Here is a 15610-nt window from a genome sequence, read left to right on the forward strand (position 1 = left end):
CTGAATTAAATCGCTGGATGTTATTAATCAAGCTAACTAAGTCTGGCCTCGATTTAGGAATAGTCGGTTCTTTTAAAACAGTATTAAGCGGTAATTGAAATGAGCATCCGGGTGCAGGCTGCTCGGCGCGAGCCGGGGGCGGGGGCGCGGGCGCTGTGCCCGTAGTCTCATCATCAAAAAGATCTCCGCTAACATTTCCACTAACGCGGTCAGAATCATAATCTTCCTGTACAACAGGTGCGGAGTGAAAAACAGGTTGGAGGGTAGGCTGAAAGGCAGTGTTATTCGCGATGAAATTTGATATTCCACTTACTTGTTCACTTAAATACCTTATTGTAGATTCCATGCGACGGCGTTTATTCTTGCGTCGCTTTGTGTGTTTCGCAGCCCTCCTCTTGCTTCCCACTTGCGAAGGGCTGGGCTCCTGTGCCTCCGCAGGCAGCCTTTGCATAGGGGCAGTATCCGTGGAAGAACCACTGGTTGAATTTGATGAATCAGAGGACTCACCCGTATCGTCCATTTTGGAAATAATCTAATTAAAATCCGAACGGTATCACCGTTTGCAATTTAAAAACCACTTAATAATTTAAAGGTTTTATAAAATGACCGATTGCTACGGCAAACAAAACGCCAATGACGAAGGCTCCGAGCGCCACCTGCCTCGTTGCCCCACCTGGTGCACAAAACCTGACGTCACAAGGTAGGGATGAAGTGGGGAGTATTCGTGGTTTGACCGATCTGTTACAGGAAATCAAGTTCGCTACTCTCAAATTATTTATTTATGTTAGGCTTCAAATAACGGTTCAAAGCTTAATAAAACTTTATACTACCCGTCATGTAAATTTAGCTTTTGCAAGAACCATCGATCATTGGAAATGTCATTTTGACAGATACCTTCCCCATTGCCTTTAAACAAGGCTAATGACTTTTTAAGGTAAATATCACGTCCGAGCTGATGAATATTTATTTTTAATTATAAATATTCGTAATTAAATTCGATAACTTGTTTACATCATGTAAATTGTGTTGACATAAGTTAAAATTTCCGTCTCGCGTCGCAGCTTGAAGGCAATTCATTACCGTGATCGATTGCTCGACGATAAATGCTCAATTAAATTAGATAAGACTGATACATCAGTTACATCACACATGTCTGCCCATAATGATTTGTGTTTGTCTACTTTTGGTTAGCGAATAATTTTTACATAGTCAAATAATAATAAAAAATATGACGGCCTGTCTCAGGGAGTTGATATAAACAAATCACATACCCGTACCATGAGTCACTGTACCTATTATACTTACTTTACTCTTTGAATCACTGGCAGTGTCATTGAACTATAATTACTAACGTATAGAACCGGCACAGAGAACCAGTATTTTGCGCCATGAGTTGCTGCCGTTTTGGCATCAAATCATAGGAGCGGAGCGTGAACCTCGCGACCTAAACGCGTAAGCGCCATGAATTTTACGGCGCTTACGACGTTTTGGTCGCGTAGTACAGGTTCTGATTGCGACAATTTCATTGTTTGGTATGTCGTCTCTATAGTAATAATAACTGTGTCAGGTCAACACTGACATAAGTACCTATAAGCCAACGTCTACGTAATTTACTTTCTATACATCTCGCTCACACTTAGTTAGTACGAGCGAGATGCATAGAAAGTAAGTTACGTTCACGCTAGCGTTTATGACAGTGCCAAACTGGTGGTAGCCGCTAGCCACAAAGATTTACAAATCAGTATTTTAACTAGGTAATATGTATATGTTATATGTACTTGGGTTGGGTGAATCAAATTTTAAAACACTTATTTTCTTTTACGATATCAAAACTTACCAAACAAGTTTTGGTACATAATGATTATTAGGTAAGTGTTATAATTAGACCTTCAAATTAACCTATCTCACCTACTCATCAAATATTCCACCATTCTTTAAAAAAACGGTAACGCAAGAGAAAATGCACATTTTTTCATACAAAACCTAGGGGCAACGTGGCATAATTAAAAGCAATGCGGTTTTGTAAACTTATATAGGTAGTGTCTTCGGTTACCGCGATAGTTACTCATGAAATAAAACTATGAAAACGGATTATATCGCGTATATTGAATTTATAATACATCCCGACGTTTCGAACTCTTTACAGCGTTCGTGGTCAACGGGTGACTGAGGAAAAATTACAAAATGCAAAAATACCCACATACTAAAATAATGAACAATCATGCTGGACATTCTGATGTTTTGAAAAGATGTGTCCCGCCGAGTTTGTTGCCGGTCCCATATTGGGATACCCTCCTACAATTTAGGAGGGAATTAAATCTTCTCGGGTCCGTGGTGTAGGGTTGGAGCCGGCATAGTTTTTTATCGCGTATATATATATATCTTTACTTGAAAAATAATTATAGTGTATAACTAGCCTTATGAACCGATTTTGCATGTACAACCAGCCTTAAAGTTTGTAGTCTATGATTGTTCATTATTTTAGTATGTGGGTATTTTTGCATTTTGTAAGTTTTCCTCAGTCACCCGTTGACCACGAACGCTGTAAAGAGTTCGAAACGTCGGGATGTATTATAAATTCAATATACGCGATATAATCCGTTTTCATAGTTTTATTTCTTATATAGGTAGGTATTTATGTGCTGGTATTTTAAAAAAAATATTTTTTTTTTCGTTTATTCAAGAACCAAACAGTCATATAAATAAATCAAAAATTCGATACAAAAGGTACCGCAACAAAAGAAATATACAATAAAAAAGACCTGGAGGTTCATATTTACTATTAGTGGTGGTTGGAAATTTTGATATTTAGTGGTAGTTCTAAAGTTGGATTCAGACACTTAATGTCAATAGGTAGCTGCTTGCTACAAACACCAACATTTAAAAATTTCATTAAAAATCACCTGAAACTAAGCCCAGACCCAACGACACAATTCTAACCCCATCGGTCGTCTTAATGACCGACTGCGACGTCGTTTTCGTTAATTAAAGGCAAACAAAGCCTCCACTTCGTTATGATTAAACACATTAGCAGGGATTCGCTAGCACTTACTGCTATTTGCCGCCGCCACTGATCTTGCAAGCATTTACTCTGCAAATAGTGATGGCAAAAAATCTCGAGTCTGTTCTCGAGCTTGATAGAGGACTCGATTGAGCTTTTAGTTTTTTTTTAGACTATTTATCTACAGTCAAGGAACGAGTTCTTTTAATTTTGTTTTAGAAACTTGAGCAATATTTATAATCTATTCTGTCTTGATCATACAATTTAATTATCTTAACAAAAAAATCATGAGACTCGGACATTCGTCAGATTAGGTAAAATATTTTGTATCTACTGAATTAAGTATATCATCGGCCGAACGATCGAGTGACGTGTTTTTAGTTCATGTTTTGAAGATCCGAATGAAATAGACTATTGCTCGAGAACACTCAACATTTTTCAAGACGCGTACATTTTGTATAGTGTAAATTGTGTGTAGGTTTTGGTACTAATGCCTATAGCAATTCTATTATACTCTTTGAGTTTGTAGAATCATCATAAAATGACGAAATCTTATTAAAAGAATTCTTAAAAAATAACTCAAATCGTTTGAATTTAGACTCATAAAATCGAGTTCCAGCCAACACTAGACCTGGATCCTCGTAATGGTATTTGTGTAATATGTCTTGTCAGTGTTCATGTGTATTAATTAAATAGGAAAAGTATTTTGTTTAAATGGGTCATTGTTTAAGTGCTTAAACCGAAACTCGTGGACGTGTTATTGTATACTTGATTGAAATCATTTTTAAAGTGAAACGTTTTTCTATCGCCCCAAATTTTTTTGGCTGTCTAGCATATCGCATTACATAATTCAGCATTAGTAAAATTCTACTTTAATTCTAGTACTTAGAGTTCATAGTCTGTAAAATAAGCATACGACTTTTTGTTTTCGAGCATCACGGTTACAATACTTAATTATTTGCTTGTAATTTCATACAAAATTTTAAGACCTTATTAACCTTAAATACGGTGGCCTGTCAAATTCAAATAGAATCTGTCAAAATACAAAGAATAATGGGTACCTATGTACGTTAGTAAACTTATACTTTAATTGTAGTAGTTAAAGTTCATAGTCTTTTGTCATGATTCTTTATGTTTAGCTCTCGTTTATCTAGAATATTCATTATTCTTTGAAAGAACATTCACTACTTAGATTCTATTGTACTGGAATTTGCCAGTCATCCTGGCAGTTGTAACTTAGCAATAATATAAGTTTTTTTTGTCTCTATTAATTTTAAAGTGTTACCCAAGGGCCTGACACTCTTTGATAGAGAAATATAGTCTTATTGCGATTCCTATAAGAGGAAAGAGAAAATAGTGCCATGCTTTGTCTTTATCACCGACCGGGCATTTTTTCATGGTCGGGTTATGGCATCATAGCAAGGAGGCGATGGCAAAATACCGAAATTTATAAGAGTGAAAGAGAAAAAATCCCGCAATAGGATTATGCTGCCATACATGAAACTGTCAATCATACAATATGTCTTTCTCTTACCCCTTGTCGCTCGGTTTTATGTCTATAACTACTTGTATATACTATGTCTATGGTGTGAATAAAAATGGAGCAAGCTTTAAACACGAGAATGATTCAAACAGGGAAATTAGCCTCCAATATTAGAACACCTGGAGGCTTAAAATTTTAGTAGTGCTCAAGGCAATTTCAATTTTGTTCCCGACAACCATGTCCGATGACACTCTGCAAAAAATTGTGCGATTTGATTCCGCTAAATATTTACTAAGACATATAATTTTTCAAAAAAATTCAGTTAAATGCCTACAATCCGGAAAAAAGTTTCACTTGCATCGTGGTTTCCTAAAGGGGCCCACTGACTATCAGTCCGCCGGACGATATCGGCCTGTCTGTTGTTCGGAACTGTCAAATTTTTGTTCTAACTGACAGGCCGATATCGTCCGGCGGACTGATAGTCAGTGGGCCCCTTAAAACCCCATATATAAAATATTATTATTCTTTTGTTATTTAGAACTGCAGATTAAATTAGAGGTGACCTAACTACTTGATGTTTTGTTCCTCTCTTCTCTCCGCTCCTCTTGACGTCTTAAACGAGAATTTCTCGCGTGCATAAATGCGCTCTAAGTCTTGTTTAAAAGGTTGACCTTACATATTTACCACTGAATTAATACTTAAGAAACACGTTAATATTTATTGTTCTCTTGTAGATAGTAGTTTAACTATAAAAAGTAAACTACAGTTTACATATAGACCAAACCCAAATATGTAAAACAATCTAACGTTAACATTCATGTCCATATGTGTTAATAGCTGCAGAGACAGTTGACCCCCCCCCCCCTGCAAACAAATTTCAATGCAGGGGGGGGGGCAGTTATCTCTGCGGCCACAGAAATCAATATATATTAAATCTGTGTCTGCGGCTGATTGTACAACAGCAACATGTTATGCCTAACACCAAAGATCTGGAGGAGGAGATATATCTATCTCCGTAATAGATGGATACAGTTTAAGAAAAAACGTGCCTCGAAAATCACGAAAATTTGATTCTCGATCAGATGGCGCCACCACCTTTGGCCTACTCTCGTATAGAGGGCGCTGACGGTTTCGTTTGTTATTTAACGATTTTAACGCATATCAGTGAAAGAACATGGTTCAACATCATAAAAATAATTAATGCAAATAAAAAAAAAAACATTTATCCATATTTAAATACATTTTATCGTATTTTTATAAATCTTCATTTTTAGTTTTAAAGTGTGTCGATAGATGGCAGTGATTTTACTGTGGTTACAAAATTTACTATGACAGTACCACTATATCTTATTATATCCTCTTTGCTAACACATTAAAAGTTTAATCGTGAGTTGCGGGCGTGACAGCGTGAAATCCGATTACGGTGGTCATTAGTTCCCAGTAGCAGACTAATTAATACAACGTTTTGAATAAAGCTCAGAGCGCAAGAAAAATCAGAAATTTAATTAAAAAAGTTTAAGTGAGTTTTCACGGGCGAGCGTGCCGTGTCTCCCAATAACTCAGGCTGATTCCTTCCTTTAATGTTACCGAATTCTTTACCCATGCAAGAAAATTATCCACAGGTACGTAATTCCCTATATTTTTAATTTAATAAATTCGGGACACGCGCGGTTATTCTCAAATCAATTTTGAAGGTTAATTAACTTGATGCACGCTTAAAGTAACCGGGTCTATTAAAGATTTGTGTTGCTCGGAATAATTAAATAATCGATTGAGTAACTTGCTGTAGTTAATATGTTCGTTATATTTCCATTAGGTCTTTATTAATACAGCTCTACATTTTGTCCACACTCATGATGTAGTTAACTGAGATTAAAAGTTTGTATCATATTTGACGTAGGTAGCTGAATAGGTACACTTTCCAGTTTCCAGTAAGTAATTATTAAGCCTGAACCTAGTGGTTTTGTTATTTGGTCCGATTTTTATTTTCTTGTTAATTTTTCGTCAGATTTCAATTTGATGAATAATATATAGATTGAGAATTTAAGCGCAATTTCACCGTATGTCCTATAATTTCTTTCTCTGAGTTATGAAATAAAAAATATAAATTACATTAGTTTTTTTTGTCCCAAATTGGTATTTCGTGTTTATTCCGCCCAAAATAAGCTCTTTAAACATACCAGTTTTAAACGGCTCAAACATGCAGCCGGTGTCAATGGCTGCATATTTGCGCCGCTTAAGATGCTCAGCCGCATCGGCAGCAGCGCCAGCCCTAGCTGAGGTCCCCGAAAGATGGGACGGCGCGAGAGTATCCCAACGCACGTGGCGTCCCAAACGAGGGGTCGACCCAGCTTCCAGGGAACTAGGGTCGTGCCATATGGCCTTATCCCATCGTCACGCGCTACCGACCGACGGGTTCCAGAACCGACGGCGCTCCTGCGGTGACGAGGGCCATTCGCAGAATGTCATTAAGACTGGCGTAGCGTGCCGTGCGGCCGGCGATCTTGGTGCAAGAGAGACCGTGGATGCCAAACTTCGTCACGTCGGCGCCACAGTGGCAACGGTGTGGGGCCACGCATGCTGCCCCCAAGCGCAGCGATACCGCGAGCCTGAAAGTACTAGTGCTTAGGAGAGTGACGAGGTTACTGGAAGGGTATGCCTGCAGCCATGCGCCGGATTCCCATTTGGTTCCAGCAAGAAGACGAGCTCGCTCTGCAGGGCTGGTGATAAATTCAAAAATCTCATTCCTTTTGATCTATTCATAAAAGTATATACATATTACTTGTTGTTAGGTATAGCAGCAAAAGCGATAGACTATCTTTAACGACTCTATAATGGTCCGTATCCTGAAAGGGACAGCCGGAATGGACGCTTACGAATAAGAGAACCATAACCCGTAACACCGAAATTGCTTTAACAGCATGGTGCGGTGGCTGGCATGCCTGGGGAACTCATTAAAATTACATTACTTACAGCTCTTATTTAAACAGCAAACAACTACGGGTATACGGGCGGTCGGTGTTAATGCGTTGTCCGATGACATTTTATGGACATTCCGATTCTCCAACATTAAAACTACTTAAAAAAACATTAACGTACTATGCAAAGTTGCACGAATTAGATATATACATCATGTCCGTGTTTTGTTTTTGTCATGAAACGTAAAGTTAATGAATAAATATATAATTAATAAAAAAAGTTACTTTAAACATGTATAAATTCACATTAAACTGGCATAGCAACTAGAGTCCTAGACAATTATTAAAAACCGGCCAAGTGCGAGTCGGACTCGCGCACGAAGGGTTCCGTATCATTACGGAAAAAAACAGCAAAAAAATCACGTTTGTTGTATGGGAGCCCCATTTAAATATTTATATTATTCTGTTTTTAGTATTTGTTGTTACAGCGGCAACAGAAATACATCACCTGTGAAAATTTCAACTGTTTAGCTATCACGGTTCATGAGATACAGCCTGGTAACAGACGGACAGACGGACAGCGGAGTCTTAGTAATAGGGTCCCGTTTTTACCCTTTGGGTACGGAACCCTAAAAATCTATGGATTAAGGGCGGGTCTGTAAGGGCCACCTGCACCATCCCACTAACCCGGGGTTAAGCAGTTAAACCGTTAACCCTTTGTCAAAATTGTACTGGTAACCATGGTAACTCCAGGTTTAACCTGTTAACCCCGGGTTACTGGAATGGTGCAAGTGGCGTTAAGAATTAAAACACTTTTGTTGAATCATTAAATAAATATATTTATTTACATAGTAACTGTGAAATGAAGCACTTAGCGTAAATAAATGTCCCAGTGCTGGATACTGTCCCAATATTTACCACTTTCAATCTTAATTCCAAGCAATAGACAATGACAAACGGTCTGTCATACACTAGGACGTTTACCGTATTCTGTCGATGTCGACGAAAGATCGAAACATTTATTCTAGCCAATATTTGCTAACTAATGACAGTTTAATATTTACATACATACAATATATTCTGTCGTCGTAATTTTTATTACGATACTTCAATTTTAGAAATCTTTAGACTTTTAAATATTTCTTTTAAAATTTGCGTAACACAAAAGCAATTTATGGAATGATGTTGGAACTTGGAACATTTGACACGCGAAGAACAGTCACTGAAGCCATGGCAGGAGATAACACAAAGGATGAAAGCCTTAAACAGTTAGTTTTCTAATATTTATACAGAAAGTACTTAACTAACCATTGCACCACTTCAGAGTATAATTTATATCACTATTATTCGATTTAAAAACAGCTCGTAATCGTTCTGGAGATATTTAAATTCTATGAACAGAAACTTGTCTTTGGTAAAATAACATCAGTACACCTACTTAACCAAATCAGGGAAATATAAAAAATAATCAAATTAGAAGTTCATACCTTGTATGATAACAATATTTACGTTTACTAAAGTACAAACATTTCCATAACAATGAGATCGATCAACAATTATTTTAATACATCTTAGAAGTGTCTGGACCTGAATCGTTGCATGCGATTGTTATAACTATCGTGGTTTAACATTATTTTAACATTATGCGACAGTGTCTGTTAAAATTGATTGTTTTATATTTTATAACTATTGTACGATACATCAGATTTGCATCAGCGCTCTGTACCAAAAAAGTTGATAAGTATGAATCAGTTACTGTCACAAGCAATAATAGGTGTCAAATTTTTCAGTTTTGCGACTTTATTTGTGTATATCTCAAATTCACATAGCCAGGCAATGATTATATATTTTTGAGACGTAAAATGTGCCCTTGTTATTGCTTCTGAGTGTAATCCGGTTCGGTTGAGAATGCTACCCACGCAGAGCGCGGCGCTCTGCTATCTTAACATGTAAACAAGTGCTCAAATCGTATACATAATGGAAATATCGTGTTCTGACAACGCCACATTTCCATAGTTGCCTTCTAGACTAATGTACCCGTGCATTAATAAAATATGCTCGCTGGTGTCGCGAAGTAAATCCACACGTCGGCGCCTTTGCTTTGCGATTCGGAATTTAAACAACTTTAAGATTACAACTCAAACAAAATAAAATAATGCATTCGTTTTGGTGATGGTTACTTTACAATGAAAAAGAAGAATCTGGTTTGTCACGTTAAATCTATTTGCGGTGTTTTCGAGAATTGTCGAGTGCTTGCAGAGTCTAAAACGTCCGCCTCAGGGACGAAGCTCCGACGGCCAATGCGTCCCGCCGACACTAGTGGGGTTTCACCTAAGAAAACAAAAAATTTTTAGTTAATACTTAATTATTAAGTTCCAAGTTATTCATTACGCAAGATATGATTAAGTTTATAAAGAACCTACCCGTACACAAGGTTTAATAAGTTAAGCTAAGTAAGTTTTAAACAATAATCTATGTTCGAAATTGGAATATTGTCGAGATTGTCCCTTTCAGTTCTCAATGAAGCTCTTTCGTAAAAACAGTCAGTCAGTTATCTTTACCCAACCTTTAAACACAATCGGACGAGGTCAAATATTATAAGTAACTCAAAGACAGCCTTGAGTTCTTTTCTATAAGTACTTATTTGACTATTTGTGTTTTTTTTAACTTCTATATATAAATTATAAACTTAAATAGATATCATACATTAAAGAAAAAGTGACCAAGTTCACCATGTTTTACTTTATTGGAAAAACAACAATCAAGTATGTTTAAGTACTTAATAAATAAGTAGTGACGATCTAATTTTCATTAGTAAGTATACATATGAAGTAGATATACCTACGCCTACATCTAGAGTCTAGACGCTCTCAAATTCCTATTTAAGTCAGCTTATTTCAAGTACGTTTTGAGTAGGATAACAGACAAGTATTCTTTAATATGAAAGTACTTAGGTATTAAGAACCAATAGAATATTACAATGATAATAGCAATAATAAGTCATAATTAGTTAGATTCATACGTAGGTGAATTAAGTAGGTAGGCAATTAGGGTAATCTGCTACTTGCAAACCAAAGTCAAAACAAGGGACTACCTACACTAGCGTCATCCTACTCATCCTATCCCAAAAGTCACCTCGCCTTATAGACGTCGACTATACCTATAGAGTATTAGCTTCTTCCAGTGACTTCGTGTAATGATGATGATTGATAAAAACTACCCAATTTCTGTTCTAATAGGTACTACTGATACCAACCGAGGCGAGAAGTCGGCGCGGCATCGTCGGTCATCGCGCGGCGTCGCAGACGTCGGGGTCGGGCGGGCTGCCGTACCCGCTGGACGCGTCGTCTGCTCCCGCGCAGTTCCCGCCTTCCTTGTCCGCGGCGGCCGCGCCGGCGCCGCAGCCCGCGCCGCCGATGTAGCCTGCGCTGGGCGACTGCAACGACAACTGACATTCAAGCTAACAAGCGGTGACTGGCGGTAAGCGGTCTTAGCTAAGGACGTAGCGATGCGTCAAGCAGCAGTTATAGCGCTGACTAGACGCCGACGCTTACGAAAAGCTATTGTTGGGGGGCCTTGAGGAAAGGGCCTGTTGAATTTTATACCGTGAGAGCTTTATTTAATCGTGTAACTATAAGATACACAATGTCAAAAGTATGGAAATTTAACTAGTGTTCTATCAGTGTTTACATGATTTAGCCGATTAATAAAATTCACTTGACAGGAAACTGAATCGAACGTTTTACTCGTATTTATCAGCCTCGTTCCACTTCAACGTGTTTGTCATTGTACTGTTGCATTGCAAAAGATAATAGTTGCCTCTGATATTTCCACTTATCATAACATGAAGCTATGCCAGCTACCTCCTATAGTTTTCTCGGGAGGATAAATATAGGCATATCTCAATGATTAAAAAAAAACAGTAAATAAAAAAAATATTTATAGTACTAATCAAAAAAAAAGGACAATGATTTACATAATTAAATAAATAAAAATACGGTACACATTATTCTGTAAATATTTTGGAGTTTCAGGATCCAAACTGAGATGTACGCGTGTCATCGTGCAGGCATTTAATGACTTAATTTTTATATGAAATCCTAAATTTTAATCCCCCGTGCACCATTCACTACTCAAGACTCAAGATAGACCGTGCACGCAATCAAAAAGTCGATTAGAAATGTCGCGCAGCTGAATGGGCCCTCTACTCGCGCGACTCATAAAATGAAATAGATTCCCCCACATTCGCATTCCGACAAGCGTTCATACGAGAAAGATTAATGATCTTATACAAAAGAAACATAATAAAGTGGAGATAGAATCTCCCACTAACAGTGTCCTTGTGGGAGTTATTTACTTCGCCGGGCCGACTTTTTCACGTGCCCTTTATTCGTGATGGGGCCATTTGAAAAACAAACCTTTTCCTTATAACGAGATGAAAATCGTAAGTGGGCGCGTGTAATTACGAATTACCATAATCATCATGGCTTTTCTGACTTTAATGCGCTGTTTTATAGACTGCAAACAAGCGTGCATAATGGCCGAGCGCGTATTAAATCGATAAAGACGGGGGTAGTTGGTGTTGTGGTAATGCCGGTTTGAAGCTATTAACTTAACCATAATTTGTTACAAAGACGACTGGAACAGGTTCGCGGTCTCACAGACCGCATTGGCCCACGTCAGACAAAATACATGTTCTTTCCGTGTCCCGACGTGGGAATACACCGCACGTCTATAATTACACATGCATATTTTAAAATATTGAAAATCCGAAGGCCATAACGGAAATAGAGACATAAGGAGGGCAATCGATGTCGTTATTCATAGAATTCCAGATTGCGACGGCAACTAGTTCAGTGTAGGCTAAATATGAGTACATGAGGTGTAACATGAGGAAACCGAATAATTTTAACAGCATATTCCTGATCATATTTAAACACTAAAATGTCCTATAAACTTTTCTGTAATTCTCCTAGTTTCAGTTAATACCAATTTAAAAAAAAAAACAAGTTTTTATTGTTACATAGTGCAAAACGCATTTTTGATGGCGATGTTGCCACTATGGGACGTAGTCTAAGTGTCCTTATTGATAGATGTCAAAAAATGACAGGTCGTAACACTGTAAAAACTAGGTTTTACGAAAAAAATACTAAAAGTCCATTTTAAGTGACAAGTTTACCAATAACATTTACTTTTTATGTACAAATACATTTAAAAAATCTAAAAAAAAAAAAACAAAAAAAATTTTTTTTTTTGCGAATTTGACCTAAAATTATTACATTTTTTCCTTCTTTTAGCCTCAGAAAGGCGTGGTTAAAATCTTTCGGTTTCCATGTGAACACCTGATAAATACCTGTAAGCCGCTGACTTGGCGGCGGATGTGCGCGAGGCCGCTGGGGTTGGCCGCCATGCTGGCGAACACCAGCCTCTCCTCGTAGTCGTATTCGCATAGGATTTTATTGTCGCACAGGTAGAATCTATCACCTACGCAGAACCTGTACCGAACATGTTTCACAGTTAATTTTTAGTTAATACTAGGTACCTATACTAAAAGTATTTAAGACATATTGTCTTTTTACGAAAAACTTTACAAAAATGCAATTAAGGTACCACAGAAATTAATGAAATTTGATAAACTATTAACTTAGTGACATATTATATTTTTATCTTGAAAAACTGCAATTTTATTTTATCTATATTGATTTAAAGTGATAATTGATACGCGCGGGGTACCGTTCGCCTAGAAAAACACGCAAAATACAATAATTATTATTTACTACGATGAAAACAAAATTTACGAGATTTCAGGACATGGCAGGAATGTTAACAAGAAATAAATAAAAGCGTTAAAGAGGTTCTAGTTAAAGTTCAACATGAAATTCTTACCTGTGATTGCACTGCTGACAGGCAAAACATTCTAAGTGGTAAACGAAACTCTTGGCTCGCATAACCATTTCGAAGGCCGGAATGACTTTGTTGCACGCTACACAGTTGCCTGTGGCTCCAAATAACCTATAAAAAATTATCATTGGTTATAAACTTTAAAATACGAGTAAACATATTAAAAGCACTTGCCATGCACGAAATACATTTTAAGGGTTATTATTGTTATTAATTTTAAAAACTACTTTTAGTCATGGCAAAAATAAAATAAAAAATTGTCACCACGAAACAAACTGCGAAAAAGGCAGCATACCTAGCAAAATACTATAAATAAGGACCCCATTAAATTGGAGTTTGTATTGGGTATAGATAGACTCTGACAATGCAAAATATAAGAAGCTACAGCTATTAGATTGGGTATCTATAATTTATGTCAAACTTTTGTTCTTTTGTTGATTTAGACGAACTCTAAATACGGTAAAACGGGGTGGCTTTAGGAAAATTTGGGGTTACTTTGATAGTTTAAAAATGGCCACAAAATGAGCTCTACATACATAAAGTTTGTCTTTCAATTCGCAAAAAAGCCGTTAAGTCCGAAAATTATGAGAAATTACTTGCTTAACGCATGTTTAAGCTACCTATCCCGTGGGTTATAACATTGCTTTTGGGAGACGATTTGGCGACGTCCTTTGCTCTTCGATTTATAATACGGCCGTAAATCTCCAGAGCGAATTAATTGGTTGCACTGTGCATGTGGCTAAAAGGTTACTTTTTAGCTGGTTATCCACACTTGATTATGATGAGACTCAGACATTACTTTTAAAAATTGTTAGATTAAAATATTGTAACTTTATAAAATTGTTTAACACAAAACTGTAATAGATATAAACTATAATAGATATAAAACTAACTAAATTAGACTAAAATATCATAGTAATATAATATATAATTGAAACTAAAGTTGAACCTAAAAACAAATTTAATAGCAACAATGTAATAACTAATAACAGATAGAAATAATTACCTATATAGTCGTAATACTAAAAATTGCATTTATCTTGATCCAGGTACCTGAATCTCATTTTTGTCCTCAATTGTAAAAATATCATTCTAGTTAACTCGCATGACATAAAAATGTACATCTGGTCTCCCGCGATACAGGCCTAGCCTAGCTAGCTCCTGGAATCTCCGAATGTCAAGTTAGTTATGCAACAACTCTTTTCAGTAACTTGTATTATGTACTACATTTGTATTTTTTCTGTGCAATAAAACATTTTTTTATCTTTATCTTTATTCATTATTTACTGACACTGTTCATGAAACTAGTTAGATTACTTAATATTGATATTCACCTACTGTATTTAAAAAATCCCGCATAAAAATTATATTATGACTAAATTTCAAAGTCGCCCCGGCATTTCAAAGCCACCTCGTTTTACGTAACTTCGTTTTCATAATTTGTTCTTGTTCTACGTATATTCTGATAACGTATAGTTCTTGCTCTTAACAACTTAAACAATCTACCTAAGATAGTCCCTTTTGCAGAGCATGAGATCCGCCTTGTAGTAAAGTTTGGAGCCAACTTCGCCAAGCCGGCAGTCGCAGCAGCCGCACTTCAGGCAATCCTCGTGCCAGAACCGCTCCATGGCTTTGAGGAGGAACCGCTCCGTGATGACCTTGCCGCACTGAGCGCACAGACGCGCACCGCCCGTGTTCGCCACGCTGCTGCTGAGCGTGTACTTCTCATCCTGTTGGCCTGCGGGCAAGAGGTTTTCATTTAAAGGTGTAGACATACGAGGGGCGCTGTTATCCGCTTGACAAAGCAGATGGCACTTCTTAACGCCTCGCGAGTGAAAGAGGCAGACACCGTCATTATCACGCTCTCACGTAGACAATAAAATTATGACCATCATAGGTGAACAGGTACAATTTTTAACTAATGTCGGTACATTACTAAACAGTTATAAATGGTGCTCTCCGAGAGTAGACCACGTTTTAAACAAAAAAGGATACAGTATGGTTCATAAAGTAGTATGTAGTCTGTGATATGTTGTAAGAAATAAAAGCTTTATAATATTTAACTTAAATAGGTCTGGGCATATTTGAATGAAATTATATAATGTTTCCCGATTTATTAGAGAAAAAAAACAATGAATTAAAAGGAAAGCAAATAATAATTAATGTAGTTATTTTAAAAGGTCATTGGTGGCGCTACTGCGTCAAATTCGTTTTCTGCATAACCTCTTTTACATAGAAACTCTAAGGTGACTGGCCACCAAGACACAGGGCACTGACATATTGACAAACTGACAACAGACCACTTGA

The 15610-nt window shown here is 37.0% G+C and overlaps 1 protein-coding gene across 1 annotated transcript in view; it reads right to left on the reverse strand.

Moving 5' to 3' along the window:
- Positions 1–8215: 8215 nt before the first annotated feature.
- LOC134741544 (LIM domain only protein 3-like) overlaps positions 8216–15610 on the reverse strand; it is a 52181-nt gene continuing 44786 nt past the window's right edge. The window contains exons 3-7 of the mRNA XM_063674367.1: positions 14810–15041; positions 13289–13414; positions 12756–12897; positions 10659–10838; positions 8216–9733 (exon numbers count right to left, since the gene is read on the reverse strand). Of these exons, the coding sequence (XP_063530437.1) occupies positions 10689–10838; positions 12756–12897; positions 13289–13414; positions 14810–15041 (650 nt within the window). The 3' untranslated portion in view covers positions 8216–9733; positions 10659–10688. The remainder of the gene's footprint in view (positions 9734–10658; positions 10839–12755; positions 12898–13288; positions 13415–14809; positions 15042–15610) is intronic.

The sequence above is a fragment of the Cydia strobilella genome, chromosome 5 (assembly GCF_947568885.1).
Source record: "Cydia strobilella chromosome 5, ilCydStro3.1, whole genome shotgun sequence".
NCBI lineage: Eukaryota > Metazoa > Arthropoda > Insecta > Lepidoptera > Tortricidae > Cydia > Cydia strobilella.